Source organism: Mustela erminea, chromosome 1 (genome assembly GCF_009829155.1).
Source record: "Mustela erminea isolate mMusErm1 chromosome 1, mMusErm1.Pri, whole genome shotgun sequence".
In the NCBI taxonomy this organism is placed as follows: Eukaryota; Metazoa; Chordata; class Mammalia; order Carnivora; family Mustelidae; genus Mustela; species Mustela erminea.
Genome location: NC_045614.1, coordinates 191,852,999 through 191,876,625, shown reverse-complemented (window position 1 = coordinate 191,876,625; position 23,627 = coordinate 191,852,999). Strand labels below are relative to the sequence as shown.

The window sequence follows — 23,627 nt, the reverse complement described above, 5'->3', positions numbered from 1 at the left end:
AATGCTGCTTTCAATTTATTAATAGCTCTGTGTGTATGCCTTCTCTGACACCAAGTAGAGAGTCTCAAATTATTACGTTATCAATGATAAATGCATTTGTGTTCATTTTTGGTTTTTTGGCAAATACGATCTTTATGCGGCATACTGTGGTGGCTCTACTCAGATTTTTTGTTTGTTTCGTTGTTATTTATTACTTGGTTGGTTATTAATACATGTCATCCTATTGTGGAAATTAGTTTGGGGCTAGCTCACTTCAAGAAGGCTTAGCTTAGAATTCATAGATTCTTCAGCTGCCATTCCCAAGAGCAGACGTAACACTATAAATTGAAAATAATTTAATAGATTTTCTTCAAGGTTCTAAACACTATAACATAAAACCTATGAAGGCATTTTGTCAACTGTAAATATTGTAATGTTAATAATAGTTATACCTTCAATGCCTTTAGATATTCCAGAGAGAAGAGCTCTTTTAATCCTATATTTGCAATATACTGATGCTTATGGAACCATAATCTAATATATTTAGCAATTTTTTCAGTGAAAGTCACAAATCCTAAATGTCCTTTCCTTTCCTTTCCTATTTTATAGCGCAGCAGCAGTTTTGGGAATTTTGATCGTTTTCGGAATAATTCCATTTCAAAACCAGATGATTCAACTGAGGTTAGTATTTTATTACAATTTTATGAATGTTATGCAAGTACATTAGGAAAATTTATGAAGTCAATATCACTTTTGCAAAATACCGTAAGAAAAATAAGTATATTTAAAAATCACAGTCTTGCCTATATTTTTGTAATAAAGGAACAAAGAACTATTTAGTACCGAGTTACCCTGCTGGGTATTAAAAGTAAAAAAGCTCTCTAAGAAGCCTAACATTAGGAAAGCAGAACATGAGCTTAAGAAGAGAGTTAAGATTTAAAGGAACACAAATAACCCCAAATTTTCTGAGCAGTTCCACCATAAAAGAATATATATGTTAAATTTTATGTAAATGGTAATTGCATTAATTTAATTTAATGATTAAATGGCTTAGTTGTAAATTTGTCAAGGACAGCATATGGTCGCTCATTTGCACTCGCACTTCTGCCATGTGCATTGAAATGCCTCATAGGTGACTATTACACCCACGTTTGTAAACCAGGAACACTTCAAATGTAGCTTAAGGAAAGCTTCCCATAAAATGAAGTCTATATAAAAATAATGGTAATAATAATAGTATCTAGATTTAATTGAACACTTACGATGATACAGGAACAACACTAAACACTTTACCTACCTCTAATGTAGGAACTATTAGTATTATTATTATTTTACCAATGAAGAAATATAATTACTTCTAAGTCACACAGTTAATAAATGACAAAGGCAGAACTCAACATCTTGTCTGACTCCAAGTTTGCATTTCTGTTACACTATCTCACAAACCACAGGCCAACTGTGACATGATTAATGAAAGGTTTGACACCTGATCAAATAGTAGAGAGGAGGGATATATATATACACACACATATGTATATATGTATATACATATATATATAGACAAAATTAAAACTACGTGTTTATCATTGAACCTGATTCAGCAACTCCACATGTGATACATTTTAGACCAATAGGTTTTAGATCTCATGTATTTCTTAATTATTCATTCTCATTATTATATGTTTTATTTTTTACAAAGAGTTTTTCCTGGTATAATTTCTCAATATACTTTTCAGATTCCTGTGTGTATATACCTATAATATTTTTAAATATTGGTATTTCAGTAATGACTATTCTAAACAAAAGAAATGAAAATAAAATGACATCTAGTATTACTTTATAAATACATCCATTAGTACACTTACATGTGTATGTGTATAATACATCCCCTTTTATACATATGCATATTATTTATATCCCCTTTTATCCATTTACATATTTATATATACATGTTTAAACTTGTAAATAGCTATATAGTCTATCCACATTTATTTCATTTTAAATAGGATAATATATGTATATAAATAGTGAGAAACCCTATATAATTTTCAATTAACATCTTATATAAATCCTTACCTTTCCATAATCACATATAGTTTGTAGATTCTACACAGTAGAATCTGTTATTTAGTTTATAATTCAGGCTTAACCTGTAAAAGTAGCTCAGGTTCGCTCAGGCTCCTTTAGTAATGGTGGCTTAGTAATTTGTGAAAGAATTCAGCGAACCTGAAAAGGTAGTTCACACATTTTTCAGCAATGCATCATTCATTCATCCAACTAGTATTTCTTGAGGACCTACTCTATGACAGGGTTTCCATGAGGCACTCAGAAATTACTGTTGTAATAATTGATGAAAATCCCTACTTCATGAAGCCGAGAGTATAGAGGGAGAGACAGATTATGAAAGAAAAATGTGAAAGTTGAAAATATGCTGAGGTAGTTTCTTTGAAATGTCTGTAAAAAATGATAGAGCAACTTAAAATATAAAATATTTGTGATACGGGGTACCTGGGTGGCTCAGTTGGTAAGCCTCTGCCTTTAACTCAGGTCATGATCCCAGAGACCTGGGATCCATTCCTGCATTGGGCTCCCTGCTCAGCGGAGAGCCTGTTTCTCCGTCTCCCTCTACGTGCCCACCCACCACCCCGACCTTGTTCTCTCTGTCTCTGTCAAATAAATAAATAAAAATCTTTTTAAAAATATTTGTGATACGTTTTTGAAGCTTAGGCAATGGTAATTTAACACAGATAATAAAATAATATACTTTCTGTTCAGGGGGATTTAGTTTATAATTTTACAGGGAAGATAGAGCTTAAATAGAGAGAAGAGAGAAGAAAAAGGCTAACTTTAAACATTTAAAGGGTTTCCAAGTTATATTTTATTCAGGGCTTTTGAATTAAGCAAAGAGTCTTTGCCTTTTATAACCTTAAATGTAGAAATGAATAAAGTTCAATGAGGACTTAAATCAGCTGTCCCTTCATATTTATCATAGGCAATCTGGGATAAGATATAAAGTAAAAAGTAATATTGATTAATAATTTTGTTAACTATGTGGTTAAACCTTCATATTAAAATATTCAAGGAGAGCCTGGGTGGTTCGGTCAGTTAAGCGTCTGACTTGACTTCAACTCATGTCACAATCTGAGGTTTGTGAGGTTGAGTCCATGCTGGGCTTGTGGGGAGTCTGCTTGAGACTCCCCCCGTTCTCGCATGCATGCTCTCTTTCTCTAAAATAAATAAGTAATCTTTAATATAACAACAATAAAAATAAATTATTCAAGTTAACTGAATAGAAGTTTCCCCTAATTTTTTTTTTTATATTCAGGAAATGTCTGTCTGTCCACCCATCAAGAATGGTGGGCAATGCTAGCCTAGATGACCCTTAAGAGTCCTTTCTTAAATTCTAAGATATTAAGGATATAGAATCCAAGTAAGTCCTTTAAGAAAAAGAAATCACTCCAAATTTCTATATGAGAAATTTTGCTTATTCAAAAAAAAAAAAAAATCAAGTGTCAGTGATATTCCTGAAAGTGTTCTAGACATGCAGAATAAATAAAAAATATAAAATCTCTAAGCTCATGGAGCATACCTTATCGTGGGGGAGGCAGGCAATAATCAAACAAACAAACTTTGTATCAGGTAATGTTAAATACTTAGAATACAGTACATGTGAATTACATGCCCATTTCTATACTAATGGCTAGACCATGTTTCATAATTACTGTTGCTTGAGAATGTGGGAAATATGCATGGGATACTCACCTGCAAGAAGAAAACATTGCACTTCCTCAATGGATTTACTTAACTCCAAAACTTTTTAAAAAATGACCATTTCAATTTATATAAGAATCAAGAGGATATTTTAATGCCCCTTCAGCATGAATACATGCTATAGCCTTTCTAAAGCCCCCAATAAAATATCTCCCATCTATGTAGACTTAATCACTCATTACGCTTATGATTTATTTCTATTTTGCCCATCCAAAAATGGGGAAAACTGGAGCTCCTGAGTGGCTCAGATGGTTAAGTGTCTGCCTTCGGCTCAGGTCATGATTCTAGAGTCGTGGGGTGGACTCACACTTTGGGCTCCCTGCTCAGTGGGGAGCCTGCTTTTTCTCTCTCTCCAGCTCTGTCTCTCTCTCTAATTAATAAATAAATTCTTTTATTTTTAATGGTAAAAGTGGCTCTACTGTACAGCTATTTAAAGAATAACTAAAATTCTCTTAAAAATTTTTAGATGTGAAGCTCAGGTCCTTCAACATCACAAGTTTTATTTTCCAAGTTTGTAACACATGGCACCAGGCTTGGACAACCCTAAAAATACGTATTCTATCCAGATTGAAGTTTGGAGGCTGCTATACACAATACATAGGAAGCCCACAAATTCGGAATCTTCACTATAATAATGTTTTCAGAACAATGATTTTTATTGCTTTATTATTCTGTCTTTTGTAAACAATTCTAACTAGGTATATGAAGGGGAACCCATAAATGAAAGTGGAGAACAAAATAAAACTTCAAATAATGGAGGAGGATTAGGGAAAAAAATGAGAGTTATTTCCTGGACAATGAAGAAAAAAGTGGGCAAAAAGTACGTCAAAGCCCTTTCTGAGGAAAAGGTAAGTGTACTGTGCCAATCATTTGTATTTTTCTATTAATTTTTTTTTTCTTATAATAGCCAACAGATTCTTCTAGACATAGAATTACTTGGTCCTTTAGGAAGGACTTCAACGTCTACTTTCTCCCTCAATAATTGTGCCCAGAAACTAGATAGAAAAAAAAAAAAAAGCATTATTACTCCTATGTTAATAGAGGAAATGGAGGCTCAGAAAGATCACACATGTAGTATGTGAAGAATGGTATGTCATATGTTGTAACAAACATCAGTACTTCATTTCTTTTTATTGCCAAATAATATTCCATTTTATACATAAACTGTATTTTATTTTTCCTTTCATCAGTTGATAGACATTTGAGTTGTTTTCACTTTCTGGCTATTGTAAATAATGCTGCTATAAATATTTAGGAGTTTTTGTGTGGAAATACTCTTGTCTCTCTCTGATATATGGTAACTATCTGATGTTTTGAGAACTTGGCAACCTGCTTCCCAAAGCAGTTGCATCATTTTACATTCCCACTAGCAATGTGTGAGGGTTCCAATTTTTCCATTACTGTCTTTTTGATGCTCGCCTTCCTATTCCTAGTGGGTGTGAATTTCAATGCGGCTTTGATTTGCACTTCCCTAATGACTAATGATGTTGAGAATCTTGTTGTGTTCTTATGAACCATTTGTATATCTTCTTTAAAGAAATGTTTACTCAGGAGGACCTGGGTGGCTCAAGTCATGATCCCAGTGTCCTGGGATCGAGCCCTGTGTAGGGCTGGCTCCCTGTTCAGCAAAGAAGCCCTCTTCTCTCTCTCCCTCTGCCTCCAGCTCTCCATGCTTGTGCTTGCACTCTCTCTGTCTGTCATAAAAAAAAAAAAAAAAAAAAGTCTACTCGAACCTTTTGCCCACTGTTTAATTAGGTTATTTGGGTTTTTATTATTATTCTTATTATTATCATTACTGACTTTTAAGCTTTTTAAAAATATATCCTGGATGCAAGTACCTATCAGATATATGATTTGCAATATGATATATTTTCTCCCATTCTGTGGATTGTATTTTCACTTTTTTGATGGTGTCATTTGCAGCACAGATGTTTATAATTTGATGCAGCCTGATTTATCTATTTTTTGTCATTTGAGCTTTTAATATTGCAGTTTTAAAATTATTGTTTAATCTCAATTCACAAAGATTTACTCCTGTGTTTTCTTCTAAGAGTTCACAGTTGTAGCTCTTACATTTTGGTGTATGATCTACTAATTTTTCTATGGAGTATAGTAGGAGTCCATCTTCATTCTTTTGAATATGGATATCAAGTTGTCAAAAAAGTTGTTAAAAGGTCAATTATTTTACTATTGTCTTTTCTTGGCACCCTTGCTGAAAATCAATTAATAAGTACATGGTCATAATTATATGGGTCATAAATACATGGGTTTATTTCTGACTCTCAATTCTGCTACATTGATATGTAAGTCTTAGTCCATTCACTTTTTAACCCACTAGGACTTCCATCCCCAATAACTCATTAAAACAGGAGTCATAATTGGCATTAACCTCTGTGTTGCTGAATTTACTGGTCACTACTCTTACTTCTTACCTTACTTTTCAACGTATTTGACACAAGTGATGATTTCAATACATTTGAAACATTCTTTCCTGATTTCTTTAATGGGCATTCTTCTGGCTTTCTTCCTCAGAGTTTCCTTTCTCGGCTTTGCCTTCTTTCTTATCTCTAAACATTGAGTCCTTCCAAGGCTTATTCCTAGATGCTCTACTCAGTCTACTCTTCCCCTCAGTAGTCTCATCTAGTCCCATCACTTTGTTTTTTGCAATTACATCTCTAGCTATGATATCTTATCCATTGTACTTGAACAACCAGTTGTGTATTCATTATCATCACTTACATGTACAATAGTTATCTGGAACCCAGTATATCCCAAACTGAATTATTAATTCTCTATGCTCTCTACCAAAAATATATGTTTCTTGTCTAGTCTTCCCAGTAGCGATAGACAACAATTGCCATAACTCTAGATGCAAGGAAGGAAGGAAGAGAAGAGAAAAAGAAAGAATAGCACAGAGAAGAAAAGGAATGAAAAGAAGGATGGTAGGAAGGAAGGAAGTAAAGAAAGAGGAAAGCCTAAGAATCATTCCAAATTGCTTTTTTCTCTCACCTTTCACACCAATTCACCAGCATATTCTATTGGCTCAAACTCCAAAATCTTATCTAGAACCCATAATTGCTCTATGTAAACTATTCCTGCTTTTAGATCAATCAACCAACCAACCAAAAACAACTTCTCTTGCCTAGACTGCCATAATAACCACCTAACTGGTCATCTTCCCTCCACCCTTTCCTCCATAACCATTCTCCACACAGAAGCTGGAAAGATCTTAAGTGGAATTTCAGAACATATCATGCCCCTTGCTTAAAATTTTACAGTGCCTTCACAATGCCTTCACTTACTACAGTATGTTCATTCCAGTCCTCTGAGAAACAGATCCTAAGAAAGCAAAGGACACACCAAAGATTATTGGGGAAAATTAACGTGAAGGATAGATAAAGAACTGGATAGGGAAAGCCTTCTGACAGCAGTGCAAGTTTGACACCTGGGAAAGGAGAAGAAGAAAGCTTTAGCCAGATTGGCAAATAGTCCTTGAACTAAAGTTTTCCATTAGAGGAACCCTATATCCCACCAGAATGGACTCAAATGGTGCCCTCACTGTTTCAGTCATTGGCAGAGAGCATGGCTTCCATGCACAGTGGTGGATTTAGTAGCTGGGGCTGTCCATAAAGAAGGGTCTCACAGCAAAATATCTGAGTGACACATTCCATGACCACCACACATGGTCTATAAAGCTCTTACTAATCTGGCTCCAGTCTACTCTGAGCTTATATTCTTTCTTTTTTTTTTTTTTTAAGATTTTATTTATTTATTTGACAGAGAGATAGAACAAGCAGGGGGAGCAGCAAAGGGAGACGCAGGCTCCCCACTGAGCAGGGAGCCTGATATGGGGCTCGATGCCAGAACCCCAGGATCACGACCCAAGCTGAAGGCAGATGCTTAGCCAACTGAGTCACCCAAGCACCCCTCTGAGCTCATTTTATAACAGTCTCCTTGATCTCATTCAGCTCCAGCTACCTTGACTTGGTCTTCCCACTCATAAGCCAAGCTAATTCTGAGTTATTTTGTTCTTGCTATTCCTTTTGCTTGGAAAACTGCCTCCAATTCTTCCTATAAGTCACTTCTTAAGGTCAGAATTCAGAGTCAAGAAGTCAGAGCATAGGTCTTTGGAGACTACTCCATCGAAATCAACCAACCTTCCCCCCACCCTAATCCTAGCAGCTAATCCTTTCACGTCGCTCAGTTTTATCTCCTTCATAGCACTTGTTCCCTGAAATTTCCTTTTACATTTGTTTACACACACATCTCCAAACATTAACACACACACACACACACACACACACACACCATAACACACTAAAATGTTTATCTTATTAGAGCAGGGACCTTGTGATCTTGTTTACCAAGGTATTCCCAGTTCCCAAAACAGTGTCAGGTACTTACAAGGTGTTCTCTAAACTTGTGTTGAATGACTGAACAAATGAATAAAGGAATGGATAAATGGAGAGAATCAAACTGAGTGTATATCATGTATGTATTCTGAAGTTTTATTAATGCTTAGAAATGCTCATAAATGAGGAATATTGAATTACATTTTGATGAATATTAAGGAATTTATAGGTTTTGTCCAAACTGTCTAAATATGGAAGACATCTGAGATGTTTTCAAGCAGATGTAATTTGTTTTGAAATTGTCTGTCTTTCCTAATTTTATGCAGGATTTGCTTTTCACTTGACTAGGTGTGCAAGCTTGGTATGAGATTTGTAAAGCTTCTTAGATAAGCTTTGCTTTAGAATTGCAAAATGTGCATGTTTTATTCATATCTGGTGATCTGGTAAGGTGCAAATAACTGACATGAAACAACGATGCAGAATTTAAACTTGTAATATCAGATCTCAAAGGATTAGTAATGGTGGTAAATAGATGATAAGGAGAACATGAAGAAATGAAAATGCTTTAACAGATAAAGATATTAATAAATCTAACACTTCTGATTAAGTAGTATCAATATGATATTCATCCTAACTTATAAAATGAATTATGATGATTTCACTTGAATTCCATAATGTGGAGTGTTTCGTCTAAAAAATTTTTCCAAGTATAACGTGTTTTGCTAGAAATTGAACTAAAGATTAATGACTCTCATATTTTATGCTGATGGATTCCTGAGTATTTTATTGCTAAAATATGTCTTGTTTGTTAAATCAATGCACACAGTGAATATCTCCATGGAAATCAGTTCTCTGCACTTAACCTCTGATATGTTTTTTCTGAAGGATGAGGAGGATGGAGAGACTACTCTCCCATATCGGAACAGTGACCCAGTGATTGGATCTCACACAGAGAAGGTCTCCCTCAAAGCCAGTGACTCCATGGATAGTCTCTACAGTGGGCAGAGTTCATCAAGTAAGCCTACAGAATAAAGGACGAAATCGTAACTGGGAGGGTTGAGTTAAGTGGGTGGGGAGATAGGGGATATCGGTGAGGGGGATTAAAGAGTGCACTTACCATGATCCACACCGTGTAATGCACTGAAGGGTTGAATCACTATACTGAACACTTGAACCTGACATAACACTATGTTAATAATACCGGAATTAACATTTTAAAAACAATTAAAAAAGAAAAAAGAAATTCAAATGAAAACCAACAACAGATTTGCTTCTCTGGGGCTTTCAAATTAGCAAAAAGTTTCCAGATACTTGATAAGAAAAATAGTGAAAATGTAGGATTGCTGAATCCGTAGAGTTGCTGTTGTTTAAAATGATACACAAGATATTTGATAGAATTATGTATTATTTTGAAACTTCTAACACTGTAGTTGGCAGGGCTCTTGGGGATATGCCTCAAAAAAATCATCTTGGGTGACTAAATCTGCATCCCTAAAATAAAATTGTTTGCTTAGGAGAACTAGCATTATCTTGAGTCAAAATCTTAAATGACTTGACATATTCAGATAAATGAAATCCTGTTCTCTGTCTCTTGTTCTGTCCATGCCTTCCTCTTTCCTTTCCTTTTCTCTTTATTCCTCCTTTTTTTCTCCTTCTTCTTTCTTCCTTCCTTCTCTCTTCCCTCCTCCCTCCTTTCCTTTCTTTCTTTCTTCTCTTTCTTTTTTCTCTCTCCTGTCCCCTCTCACTTTTTTCCTTCCTTTCTGTTCCCTTTTGCCTGAAGTATTCTGAAAAGAGAGGGACATATGCATCATTTCTCACATTCACTTTTTAGGTGTCCTTCCACTATGAGGGAGTCAAGAATGAAATACTGTGTAAATACTAAATAGAAGGAATATAGCCAGTTAGGTGACAGGAAGGAAGCAGCATGTGTTCGAGAAGGATTTTCTAAAACCATTGTTTCTAAGAAGGAAGTCATTCAGGTTTTAGTCACATATCCTGCTATCTGGAAGAGACTACTGATACCACAGGGGGCCTTTTAACTTTTTTATGTATACACTGTTGTATATTCCTCTGATCTTTTCAGGGCTTTTAAATGTTTTCTTTTTTTGCAAGGTTTATTTGCCATTTCCTTTTTAATCAACTGCTTCTGTTACTTGAAGATAGATCGCAAATACCAGATGTTTCAGATATCCTGAATTTTATTCCTACTTTTCCTATTGGCTGAAGAAGAGTTATTTTGTGAAGAAAGGAGAAAAAAAAAACTAATGTAGAAACATTTGAAGGATATATTTTTGCATGTGTGAAATTCAGATTTCATTAGTATTCACTTCTGCTGGAAGTTTTAAAATTCTAAATTGTAATGCTGAATGTGGGTAGAATTTTATTAACTGGGATATACCATGAAAAGCCAAGGCCAGGGGTGGGCATGGAAGGAAGGTGTAAGGAGATAGTGGTCCACTTATCTGTTGTCATATACAACTTAATTGTTGCGGTTACGTGCAACTCACCCTTTCTTACAATGGTTCATATTCAATATGTTAAGGTTCTTTACCTCGTTTCCATAATTATTTGATTAAATAGTAGAGAAACCGGGACTGTTTCATCATTGAACAGAGCACGGAGAGGGCTCACTGCAGGAGAAAGTGGAAGGTAGGGGAGCGTGGTGAGAGTGCTGGAGAAACTGAGAGCTACTTCCGCCGGAAGCCATTCTTACCCCACCCCCGCCTCTTGCGAGCAGCAAGATATGGAATCTCTTCTTTCTCTCCCTTGAGGTTCAAATCAGAAGGAAAAGGACCAGAGAACAAGGATTCGGAGTAATTTAAAAAGCCCAGTTTAGAAAGTTTAGAACCACACGGACGGATAGACACGGGAACACACTTTCTCTTTGCTTCAAATTCACACAAGCAAAAGTGATACCTTTTATGCATAGAGATGTTGCTTCAAAATGGCTTTTGGTACATAATAGCGTGTTTGGGAGAGCGTTCTAGCTACATTGTGATAAGAATAGGGAACCCTGTAGTCTGATGCTTTGACCATTTGTGATCTGTAGTACATAAGGATCAGACTGTTGCTATAGGTTTTTGTCTTTGTTTACAGGTACAAAATTAATTGTCTGGCCTGCACAAGGAGTTAAGTTTGTATCATTTGTCTCTTTAGCAAGTAGCAAAACAATTTGCTACTGGGTCAGATCACAGAGACTGAAGTGAGAGGGTGTTTGGGTTAGTGGTTGAGGAAAGAATGGTCAGATTGGCTCGAGAAAGTACAGAAGTGGCTCAGAGGACAAAGGCCACTGAGGGAGAGTGACTGGGAGTCAGAAAAAAATAGGAATCCATCATTTAGAACTCCCTCAAAAGGTTGGCGTCCAGTGCTTCAACATGATCCCCACTTAGCTCTATCCAGATGATGGTTCAGAATGTTACGAACCTTCGGTGAGAACTGTTAACCTCTGCTTTGCTTTCATCAGGTGGAATAACAAGCTGTTCAGACGGTACGAGTAACCGGGATAGCTTTCGACTTGATGATGATGGTCCCTACTCTGGACCATTCTGTGGCCGAGCCAGAGTACATACTGATTTTACACCAAGCCCCTATGACACTGACTCCCTCAAAATCAAGGTGTGTGCACGTCATAGCTGCATTCGGTCTGGTTTGTCTAGCACTGGTTGTATGGTCTGTGTCAGGAAGTGCAAGCAGTGGGAACGGGGCGGGGTGGCGGGGACCGGTGAGTGTGTTCTCCCCAGCACTAGAACGCAGGAATGGGTTACTGTGGCAAGAATATGAACAAAACACTGGAGGTGGACTAGGGGAATTGGTCTGTTGAGGCTATAGCATGAGTTGCTGTTATGTAGATAATGCAGATTCTGAGCCCGTCTGGGGAGAAGAAATTGTCTACATTTTTCTGAAAACCAGAAGCCTCACAGGTTACTGGAGGTGCCCAGCTCTGCCTGCTACTTCCTGGATTAGAAGGAGAGAGAGAAAAGATGGCGCTATCAGGCAAGAGCCCCTCACAGCAACTCCCTTGGGAACCAGCCTTGGCTGGGCAACTTCAGTACTTAAGTTGGGGGTTATGAATAACCAGACATCTTTCTCCCAGTGATATTCCCTCCTGAATTCCCTCTTCTTACCTCTGATTTTCTATATTCGTTTTCTATTGCCGTGTAACAAATTTCCACAAACTCAGAGACTTTAAACAACACAAATGCATTACAGTTCTCTAGGTCAAACATTGAGTCATGGCCCAGCTGCATTCCCTGCTTAAGGTCTCACGGGGCTAAAATCAAGGTGACAGCAGGGGCCGTAAACTTATCTGGGGCTCAGGGTCCTCTTCCAAACTCAAAACTATTGGCAGAATTCAGTTGCTTGAAGTTGTAGGACGGAGGCTCCTGCTTTCTTGCCAGATGTTGCCTGGGAGCCACTCTTGGACCCTGGAGGTGGCCAGCCATGGTCCTCTCTACAACATGGCAGTTTGCTCCTTCAAAGCCTGCAGGAGAAAAGTTCACTCATGTTTCAAATCTCTTTATTTTTTAAGAGCTCCTACCTAATAAAGTCAGAAACACCCAGATAATCTCCCTCTTAATTACAAACTTAACTAATTTGGGACATTAATTACATCTGCACAGTCCCTTGTGCCATATAATACAACATAATCATGGGTGTGAAATCCATTGTTTTCATAGTCCTACTCACCGAAGAGGGGATGTGCTGTTGCAATCATATAACTAGAAGGTTTGGTGTTGAAGTATTTTATATATATTAAATTCTTCCTTTTAGTAATACAAACTGGTATAGCTAAAGGGACAGAAATTATGACTTTTCTCTACTATCATCACCAAGCCAATGTTAACCAGTAATTATGACAAGTTATGAAGCACTGATGTTATTATTTAACATTCAAGAGACTCTGCTTTTCTCTTTATCCCTTCTTTTGTAACAAATCAGACTAAGCTCAGCGGGAGAATGAGGAAAACGTTATTTTCCATAGTTAGCTCCTTAGTCATTTCTATGAATGCTTTGAAATCTAAGTTTAAGTCTTGGGGAAGGAACATTTGCAGCCTAGTAACCATTGTTGGGGGAGGGTGTAGAAGGGAATAAATTGAACACATTTGGGCTCGGGAGAGCTTTTCGCCTTTCCTATAATACCATGCCAGTGCCTCACCGCTTGTGGTGCCTAAGGTGATATTTGTAGAGCTCTTGTGGGACACAATAAGAATCCCACAGTTACCACTGGGGATTGAATGCCATTTTTTATATCAAGGGTCTTATCCGCAATGAAATTGGGTCTTCGCTGGTGACCTGTGGGCTTTCCTGGAATGTATACTTTTTTTAAAAGTTTAGAGGATAATAGGAAGGATGCAGCAGAGAGATCCTATGCTTAGAAACTTCCCGTAGAGCTTCTGGGGATTTTCTAGGTCTGCTAAGCGGATCCCACCTAGCCCAGATTCAACTCTCCACAGTTAAAGGCAGGAAGAACTAGACGAATAGCTTATAGGGTCAGACAGGCAGATGATCACAAATCAGAAAGATCAAATCTTTTAATCACACTGAATCCTACTATTAAAAATACATTGTGTGTTTTAGTTGGAAGAATCCACATTCGTAGAAAGTGAGGAAAAAACATTTTTAGTAGCCGACTTAATGTTTTGTTTATTTGAGGGTAGTCCCCTGAAAAGGCAACAATATCAGAATCTATAATGTTCTCTCTGGGGTAGAAATTATTAAGTCTCAAAGGAGGAAATGTGACTGTTATTTGGGTAGAAATCAATTTTCTTTACAAAGAAGTACTGCGGGGGTTTTTTACTCTTGCCAGTAACTGGCAGCCTATAGCCAATTAGAGTCTTAGATGTGAAGAAAGAAAAAGACCAACTGGTTTGTCCATCCTAATGTGCTTCATTCATCCTGCGACCCAAACATTGTTGTGAAGCTCAGACTAAGTATTATCTTCTCTAAAATAATTCAGTAGCATAATTCGTCCTTGGTGCACACACACATACTTTTGTTACATATTTAGATGTATGAAGGTCTAATAGTTTTGTTATTTTATTTTTTTTAAGATTTTATTTATTTATTTGACAGACAGAGATCACAGGTAGGCAGAGAGGCGGGCAGAGAGAGAGGAAGAGAAGGAGGCTCCCCGCTGAACAGAGAGCCCGATGTGGGGCTCGATCCCAGGACCCTGAGATCATGACCTGAGCTGAAGGCAGAGGCTTTAACCCACTGAGCGACCCAGGCGCCCAGTTTTGTTATTTTAGAGGAATGCAATACTTTAGATGGTTTCTTTTTTACTGTACATAAGTTTTTCAGATGAACTAGAATCATGAACAGAGATAGACTTCTTTTTCTTTCCCTTCCCCATGTGGGAACCCCTCCAGGAATGATGGCTTGAGCTTTGCTATCCGTCTATTGCTTTGACAAGATGAATGAAGAGAGCATCATTTTTTAGTTCAGACAACTGACTGCCAGTTGCTCTGGGAAGTTATTTAATGTTACATTCCTATTCTATAGTAGTTAGAATTATAAAGATACCTTGTATATGTACCTAAGTAATGTGTCATGGGCATTAAATGATTCTCTATATGCAGAAGTACTTTGTAAATTCCATTGTGCTGTACAATTACAAGTTCAGAAATTGATATACCAAAACCATAAGGATGTCATCGAAGGCATGTAGGACCTTTTCTTCAAACTTGTTGAAGTGTTCTTCGTTATTACTAGCAAATAATTCCCTTGAACTTTTAAAGTAAATTTTCTCTTAGATTTATTTCTGCTATCAGTGACTTCCCATATCATATTCCCTCATTATTTGAATTTCTGTGATTCCATTCTTTCTACTAATTGTCATAGCAACAAAGTTCTCTGTAAACTGGTATATTTCTTTGTCTTTAGAAAGGAGACATCATAGACATTATCTGCAAAACGCCAATGGGGATGTGGACAGGGATGTTGAACAATAAGGTGGGAAACTTCAAATTTATTTATGTGGATGTCATCTCCGAAGAGGAAGCAGCCCCCAAGAAAATAAAGGCACACCGAAAGACCGGAAAGGAAAAACCCAAGACTCTGCAGGAGTTCCTAGAGAAGATTCACCTTCAGGTTAGCAAACCTGTGACCTATTTGATTCTGGTGGCATCTGGATGGGATAAATAAGAAGAAAGGATCGGTGTTAAAAAATATAGGGCTTACAGCAAAGGAAAATCTGCTTTCCAAGAAGACTTCTTATTTCTCCTTTATTACTTTTATTACACAAGGACAGGTCTTGATATAACCTCCTTTGGACTAAACTCTAATGGTACTTAGCAGTGACAGTAGAGATTAATGTTGAGAAAGTACTGTGAAAAATGAGAAATACCTAGGAGAATAAGAGGTCCAGAGAAAACATGTAAATGAGAATGATACAGAGAGTATTAGAGTAAAGGTAAAAATCCAGAGAATTGAAAGGAAAATATGGAAAGAAAATTACATTTTCTGTAGGGCAAAGATCAAAAGCAAGTCAAGAGAAGATAACTAAATATAATTGTTTCAAAAGCAATTTGTTAGGAATTAGTGGTCATTAAGTCCCCATGATGATTAGGTTAAGGAAATTGTGTTGTCTGTATTTATAATCCAATTATTTTCTTGTTATATTAGCAAAATTTTTATGAAATATCTACCTTGTTCAATGGTGTGTACATGCAATTTACCTAGCCTCACTCAATTTACTGTTTCGCAATCCATTTCTAAAATTAATGCAGCAGTACTTTGAGAGTTTTCAAAACTCATCAAGGCAATAACCAATTAAACTTTCCTTAATTGTTTCTCCTGAATTATCTAGTTATACTCGACACACGACCTAGGCCTTCCTATATTACTTTTGGTGCCCCCACCCCAGATGGGGTACTGCTTGGATGAAGTACAAGTTTCAAACCTGCTTCTTCTTTTTGTGTGTTCTGTGACCTATGAGAAAACCAAGGTCTAAGGAAGTGAAATAACTTACTCAAGAACCCATAATCAAATGGTTATGTCAGAATGGGGACTTTGGTTTCTTGGTTCTAATTCAGTGCTCCTAAGAGACATCATTTTTAAAAGAAGTGGTACTTTTTCTTTCTCTCTCTTTCTCACTTAGATTTGGCGGAGGTGGGGGGGTGGGTAAAAGGGGCTGGCAGTTATTCCTGATTACTTAAAACTAAGGGTATTGAAATGATGATCAAGTAAAATGGAAGGAAGTTTTGAGGAAGTTGTAGAGCATTCAACTTCCCTTTGCATTTTTATTCTGTTAGAGAGAACAGAGGTTACATAAATAACGTACAGACTCAGAAATCAGAAGCCTGTGAATTTTAAATTAATACATATTGATGCAAATGATGGACAAACTATACATGCTGAGAAGAGAAAACTTTAGGGAAAATATTTCTCCCAACCACAGTGCTTTTATAACCATAGTGGTTAATAAAAACTTCTAATTAAATAGGAAGTCTGGAATTCCTTAGGTTTATATAATGACATTCACCAAATGCTAAGTCTATTGTTCTGTGCCTGTTTCAAATTCATTTTTTAAACTATCCCAAGACATTAGTGGGGGTAAATTATTTTTGCAAGCCAGCAAACAAGAAAAGATGTAGATTCAGAAATATTACTACAATTACTCTTTTAGAAGCATTTTATTGATAGACGTAAGGACACGCTAGCTTTGTCGATTGAGCTATTTGAGAAGTGAAGAAATGCCAAGTGGGATGAATGATTCTGCTCTTTAATTGATCCATGATTTAGCACTGCACGGCTTAAGGTAATTATTTCTTCTTTACATTTGTCCTTCCAGAAGGTGGCAATTCTCCAGCATACTCTTATAAATGCCCTAGAGTTCATATGTGGAGAACTAGCACAGAGTAAAATAAAGTTAAGCAAAAGTTCTGTCGGTGCCTTCGGTGTCCATATGCACTTCTACACTTTCTACTACCTAAAGAGAACTCAAAATAAAATATTTGAATAAATAAAATATTTGAAAATAAAATATTTGAAAATAAAAAATTTGAATAAAATAAAATATTTGAATCTGACTAGTTTATATTATACACATTTTTCTCCCCCATAGGAATATACCTCAACACTTTTACTCAACGGTTATGAGACCCTAGAAGATTTAAAAGATATAAAAGAGAGTCATCTCATTGAATTAAATATTAAAAACCCGGAAGACAGGATGAGATTACTATCAGCTGCTGAAAATCTCCTTGACGAAGAAAGTAAGTGTGCACCCCTACTTTTCTCCTTAGCTGAAAATCGCAGTTCAATGTAAATAGGAAAATTATTAAAAACAAAGCCCCAGTTTTGTTTACGGAGAATCCTATCCAGCATTCTTTTCCATAAAATAAGTATTTTCTTACTTATTTGGAAACAACAACTCTGGTCAAGTCTATAATTAGGAAGAGGACTTTTTTCCCTTCCTGGACTCAGAAAATGGAGAGACTTCTCTGGGCATCTCATTTAGAGTCTGCAGAGCTATTAATTTATCCACAAGAGGATGTCTGCATTCCCAAAGTCTGAGGGACTTAGAGACAAATATTTAGTGACAGCATAAGCCATTAGTGAGAAATGTCATATGCAACTTTTGTAGAACAGCGCCAAGCATGGCTCTAGCTAATGAGCCTTCGCCCCACACAGGAAAATTCATTTCATTACCATATAGTCACATCTTGTATGTGTTTATAGTATGCTTTCAAAACGTTATAATAGCTTGCAAAAATATTCAGCACTCACTTTTATTATCTGAGATGGTTCTCTGTATTTTTAAGTATGAACTGAAGGTAGAGTAATGCATGCACATTCACTTACCAACGGGGTTTGTAAAGACAGGATAGCTTTTGGCACTACCATTGCCCAATCTGAACACTCTTCTCCCTGAATCTGGTCCGGCTTCTGAAACCCTGAGCTCAGGACGTACCAAACTCCTCAAGGAATATTTTGTAAGGAAGAAAGAGGAATGTAGGGACTTTTTTTTTTAAGGATTTTATTTATTTATTTGACAGAGAGAGATCACAAGTAGGCAGAGAGGCAGGCAGAGAGAGGAGGAAGCAGGCTTCCCGCTGAGCAGAGAGCCCGATGCGGGATTCGATCCCAAGACCCTGAGATCATGACCTGAGCCAAAGGCAGAGGCTTAACCCATTGAGCCACCCAGGTGCCCCGGGATGTAGGGAATTTTAAAGAATAAAAACAACTCAGATCATCTCATCCAGCTTTCTTGTTCAAAAATAATATTACTCATAATCATTAACTATTTTTTTTTAAAGATTTTATTTATTCATTTGACAGACAGAGATCACAAGTAGGCAGAGAGGCAGGCAGAGAGAGAGGAAGGGAAGCAGGCTCCCTGCTGAGCAGAGAGCCCGATGTGGGGCTTGATCCCAGGACCCTGGGATCATGACCTGAACCGAAGGCAGAGGCTTTAACCTACTGAGCCACCCAGGCGCCCCACATTAACTATTTTTTTGAACCTGTTCTCCAAGTCAAACGTTGAGCCAAGATCTTTCCATGTATGATCTTGTTTAATGTGCTCCACGGTTTGGCGGGTTAAGAGAGCGCTGTCCCGTGTTTATAATGAGAAATGGAGATATAAGTGACTCGTCCAAGCTCACACACGGTAGTGAATTGTGGAGAGCCAGGACTGGTGTTTGTGATGCTACTTTACTTTCTACAAATAACAGCCCAGATGGAGAGCAAGGAGAAAAGTTGTATTTAGGACCCAGGCCTCCTGACTGTCTCTCGGTAGGTTTTCCCACATCCAGTCTCAGAGGCTCCAAAATGGGCATAGTTACACAACACGTGTTTCTACACTGGCCTTTTATCTAGCAGGAATAAATTTACTTTTTTGGAAACGGCATCGCGCTTTATTCTTGCTGTCTTGAGCTTGCACAGAGCTTTGTCCTTCCCAAAGAGCTTCCGCACGTAAGGCTAATTTGACACCTGCAGAAGTTACCCCATTTTAGGCCCAGGCGTTCACGGGCGTTCTTTGATGTTGTGGGGAGAGGCAAGGGGGGTGAGGTCACAGAGGCAGACAAAGGTCACGCGTAAGAAGGCAGCCAGTTTCCTCAATAGAACAAGCCAAACAGTCCTGATCTGTGTAAACTGACGTAGCAGAATCTCTGGGGTAAATGAGGAGGTGTCTTTCACATCTTGTCATTTCAAAATGTAGTTCCACACTAAGTCATGTCAGGCTAAGAAACAGATCCTGTAGATTTCTTGGAATTGGTAATGTGCAGTATCATTGTCAAGACCCTCCAGAATAATTTGATGTTGAAGTGGAGGGAGGGGTATTTTTCGAGCACTTGTAAATACATTGCTTTTCTTCAATAATACCATCTATATAGGGATTTTGTCCATTTCACAGATGAGAAAACATTTCAGAGATGAATTTCAAAGAGGCCAAAAACAGCTAGCTAAGTAGCAGAGCTGAAGTTTTAATCAGAGGCAGTCTGCTATAAAAATCCAAGTTCTTTCTTCCACACATGCAAACTGGCAAATATAGAAAGAACAATGAATATCTGAAAATTGAAGTTTTCTACTGTGCCAGCTTTCTCAGGAGCTTCAGTTCAGTTTTCCATCTCAGCAAGTGGAAGTTCATATGTAAGTGAGAACAGAAACCTTGCAACAACATTACTGCCTGCAAGGTTCAAGACAACTATGGCTGCATTGCAACAGGGCTGGTGGATAGGAAGGGCCAGAGAGCCTGGGTGAGAAAGGATTTTAGCCATGAAAACAGTGCTCAGTCTGGACCCACAGCGGGAAGATCGGTCCAGGGCCGGAGGCTGGGTCCGTGTGTGGTGTCCACTTAATTTCTTCATTCCCCCTCCCTCATCCCCCCTCTCCTTTCTATGTTAGTGAAAAAATAATGACGTATACGTAAGAACATATATGAGAGCTAGGTGCGGTTCGAAAAACCATCTGACCCAAGTGCTTCCTTTGCAAGATGGGGAAACCAAAACCAGAGTAGCTAAGTAGCGTTCTCAAGGTCACAAGTCTAAACCCAGGCTCCCACATCTATTAAAAACACACTCTACTGTACCCTGGAAACAAAACACAGTATCTCCAAAGCGCGATATAAAAAAGTATGAGTCCCCCGAATTATTTCCCTCATAAGACATTGGAAAATGGTATTTGAAGGTCACTAAAAGTTGATCATTTAACAATAGCCCGTAATGTGCACATGGACACACACTGAGCCCAATGCTAGGGGATGAAAAATAGAAGAAAATGCCGATGCAACCAGTGTTCCTTGTCAACACACAACCCTGAGATTTTTCTTATTTTCATCTTACGGTCTAAAGTAGTATTAGAATATACATGTCAAAAAGATGCATATTGCATGTTAGGCTATCCTGACTGAAAGCTATTTATCTTATATGAAACTGCTTTGCTCAAGAAATAAAGAAGAATGACTTCTATTTGTTGATAAGATGGTGAGTTCTGATGATTCGGCCCCATGCTGCTGCCATGCATGCTTATTTTTATCTATTCTCTACTCTGTGAATCATATCTCCTACAACCATGCTCAAGATTAAATGCACAACTTTCATGTACCTTGAATGATAAAGACCTTGAATATATGGTTATATAAAACTAAGATATTATTAAAAACAAATGCATGTCACAGTCATGGGTTAAAAATAGTTTTGAGGTGTGTATGTGTGTGTGTATTAAGAATGGAGCATGCAAATTGGCCAGGATTTTATGTATGCATTTGATCTTGATCATTGAAGATAGTTTGGGGAAGGTCCATAAATTCCTAGTTTAAAGCTTCAGTGCCTCTTAGATTGGGAACTGGAAAGTTTTGCTTTACCAACCCTCCAGTATAAAAATTGAGGAGAGCGGACACCTGTTTGCCAGGCAAGAGTTAAAACTTTGACATAATGGAGGAAACACTGCAAGACCCATGTGAGCCTTTAATATATCTGGAGGGACCAAGAGGGCGGGGGGAGTGGGACAGGGACCAAAACAGAAACCTAATACTTAGGGCAAGCAACTTTCCAAGCAACAGATAGCATTGTACCCACTCTGACCTTGAACACGAAAACTGGATTAAACTTTTTAGGCCACAGCTTGACAGGAGGTCAAGTTGTTTCTCCTAGAAGCTGATAGAAGGGCTGGTGAGTGGTGTTAGCGCTGATTACAGGATTACCTCTGGAGGAGGATAACGACTTTGGGGTTCTGCAATCCTGCCAAGGCCAATACCTGAACTTGAACTTGAACTTGCTCCCGTGTTGCCCTAGAAGAGAGCAGAATCAGGTCACAGGCTTCCCCAGCTGGGAATCTAGATGAAGCTAGACAGAGAAGAAAAATTGGGGTGACACTCAGCTTTTGAAGGGGCAAAAGAGCAGAATCTATTTATTTGGTGCACATTAGGCTTTCTCTATTTATCACCTGAATTTTAAAATGGTTTGTCAATTTTAAACAATTTTAAAATCGTTTGATTAAAGATTCCCAGTAATAAAAGAGAATGTGTGTGTGTGTGTGTGTGTGTGTGTGTGTGTGTGTGTTCGTGCGTGTGTTGTTCATAAACACAACCTTCGGGACACCTTTGCCTTGCTAATAAATGCTTCTTGCGAAGAATCAGAGAGTTAATTGCTATTAATAGTAAATATTTTCTCTTTATTCTGAACTCTTTCCTCTTTTCCCACATTTAGAGGCACTTTGATGTGTCTTAAAAGTGTGTCTATGAGAATGTGTGCTATTGTCCTCAGGGAAAACGTGTGATGGAAATATCTTGTTCTCCATCGAAGCACAGGAATAATTAAATTTTAAATCGGAGGGGGAAAAAAGAAAGACTTAGTAACTGAAGGAGCAAACTGTCCTAGAAGCCACGGATCACGTATTTGAGGGAGCTGCAACCTTTGTTTGCGGCGCTCAGTGAAGAGGAGGGGGGACGGGCGGCCTGTGTGCCAGGCTGTTGGCACCAGCTGTGGTCACAGCAGCTCCGCTTGCTCAACTATCCCCAGTTGTGCCTCCCTGCCTGCCTACCTGCCTAAAACGACTCAGGGCAAGAGGCAGGTCCCAGCCAGGAACCTGGAGCACGAGCTGCCCACAGGGGAGATTTGCAGCTACGCCAAGCAGCAGTCCAGCAGTTGGCCTGACAGCGTGCCAGGGTAGCCTGGTGCCCCAGCCCCTGACATGCAGGCCTGGTGTTTCCAACCCACCTGCCATAGGATTGGAATCTAGATTCCAGAAGCGTGCAGCTTTGAAGAAATGCAGGCTAATCATCCGCATACACACAGTAGAGAAGGCACACGGGCATCTGACGTTTATGTATTTATAAATATGTATTTTATATATATCTCTAGTTGTAGCTGTTTAGCTTTATGCAATTCAGTTTCTTCAGATTTCTTTTTCGTTTTACCTAAATTAAATCTTGGGGGGGGGGGCATGCAAAATTTCATTTACGATTGATGCCGTATTCCATATAATACAAAAAATAAAATGAATTATAACATTTTTAATCTTCTATCAGAGAACAGTGCCCAGAGTGGAGAGGCCATAGAACTGTCACCTCAGTCACCTAAGGCACTTGTAATGCACTTGTTTTTATATTGCACTCTGATGGTGGGCTAGGGTACTTTGTAATGATAACCCTGGTCAAACAAGACTGAATCTGCTGTTACCAGTGCCTTCCCCGAGGCCCCTCCCACTGTGCTTTGCATTGAGTAGGTTGTTTACAGATGCTTGTAGGATGAAAAACAGCAAGGACAACAACAACAAACAAAAACACCCAGCAACAGCAAAACAACAAAATCTTGCAGAATGAATTAACACTGAGGGAATAAAGAGATTTGTAAATCATAAGGAAGCTTTTTTTCTGATTATAAACCTGAAGTCCCTAGCCATCCCGCCTCACGGATAAAAGTTTTTGTAGTAGGCAGATGGGTGTTGGTCTGGGTTGTCAAGATCTATGTCGCGTGTATGCTCACTGTGCTGCCTGTGTATATGCAAGAGTGTAAATGAGTACCTGTCTAGAGGACAATAATGTAAAACCTGTCAAAGTTTGAGATGTGCACACTTTTGTATCCAGAAATTCCAGTTTTAGGAATTTGATGAATTTCAACATACAAACGCTAAAACTGCGAGTTAAACTATTACTACTTTTAAAGCATGAACTTCCCTCAGTAACTGATTTGTTAAATTAATTAGTATATGCAAACAAGGTCCTACAAAGATACTAAGCGAATATAATGCGTACTGACATAAAAATATGTTTAAAACGGGGCACCTGCATGGTTTAGTCAGTTAAGTGTCTTGCCTTTGGCTCAGGTCATGATCCCAGGGTCCTGAGATCCAGCCCCGCATCAGACTCTCTGCTCAGCAGGGAGTCTGCTTCTCCCTCTCCCACATCTCTTGTTTATGCTCTCTCTCTCTAATATATAAACTTTAAAAAAAAATACATTTTTTAAAAAAATGTATTTAAAATGTATTACCATTGAATGGTAATACCATTTAACATTAAATGGTAAAGGCAAATGATAGATCAGAAACATGCAGGATAACCCTATTTTTGTCAAATAATAGTTT

The 23,627-nt window shown here is 37.9% G+C and overlaps 1 protein-coding gene and 1 long non-coding RNA gene across 5 annotated transcripts in view; one reads left to right on the top strand and one right to left on the bottom strand.

The window, feature by feature from the left end:
* The window catches only part of LOC116595849, a 212,187-nt gene that overhangs the window by 83,497 nt on the left and 105,063 nt on the right, over positions 1-23,627 (bottom strand). The window lies entirely within an intron of this gene.
* The window catches only part of SAMSN1 (SAM domain, SH3 domain and nuclear localization signals 1), an 86,537-nt gene that overhangs the window by 56,893 nt on the left and 6,017 nt on the right, over positions 1-23,627 (top strand). For both annotated transcript variants that reach the window (XM_032352620.1, XM_032352615.1), the window contains 6 exons: positions 589-660; positions 4,449-4,598; positions 8,988-9,117; positions 11,566-11,717; positions 14,985-15,191; positions 17,167-17,317. In XM_032352620.1, coding sequence (XP_032208511.1) covers positions 589-660; positions 4,449-4,598; positions 8,988-9,117; positions 11,566-11,717; positions 14,985-15,191; positions 17,167-17,317 — 862 coding nt within the window. The remainder of the gene's footprint in view (positions 1-588; positions 661-4,448; positions 4,599-8,987; positions 9,118-11,565; positions 11,718-14,984; positions 15,192-17,166; positions 17,318-23,627) is intronic.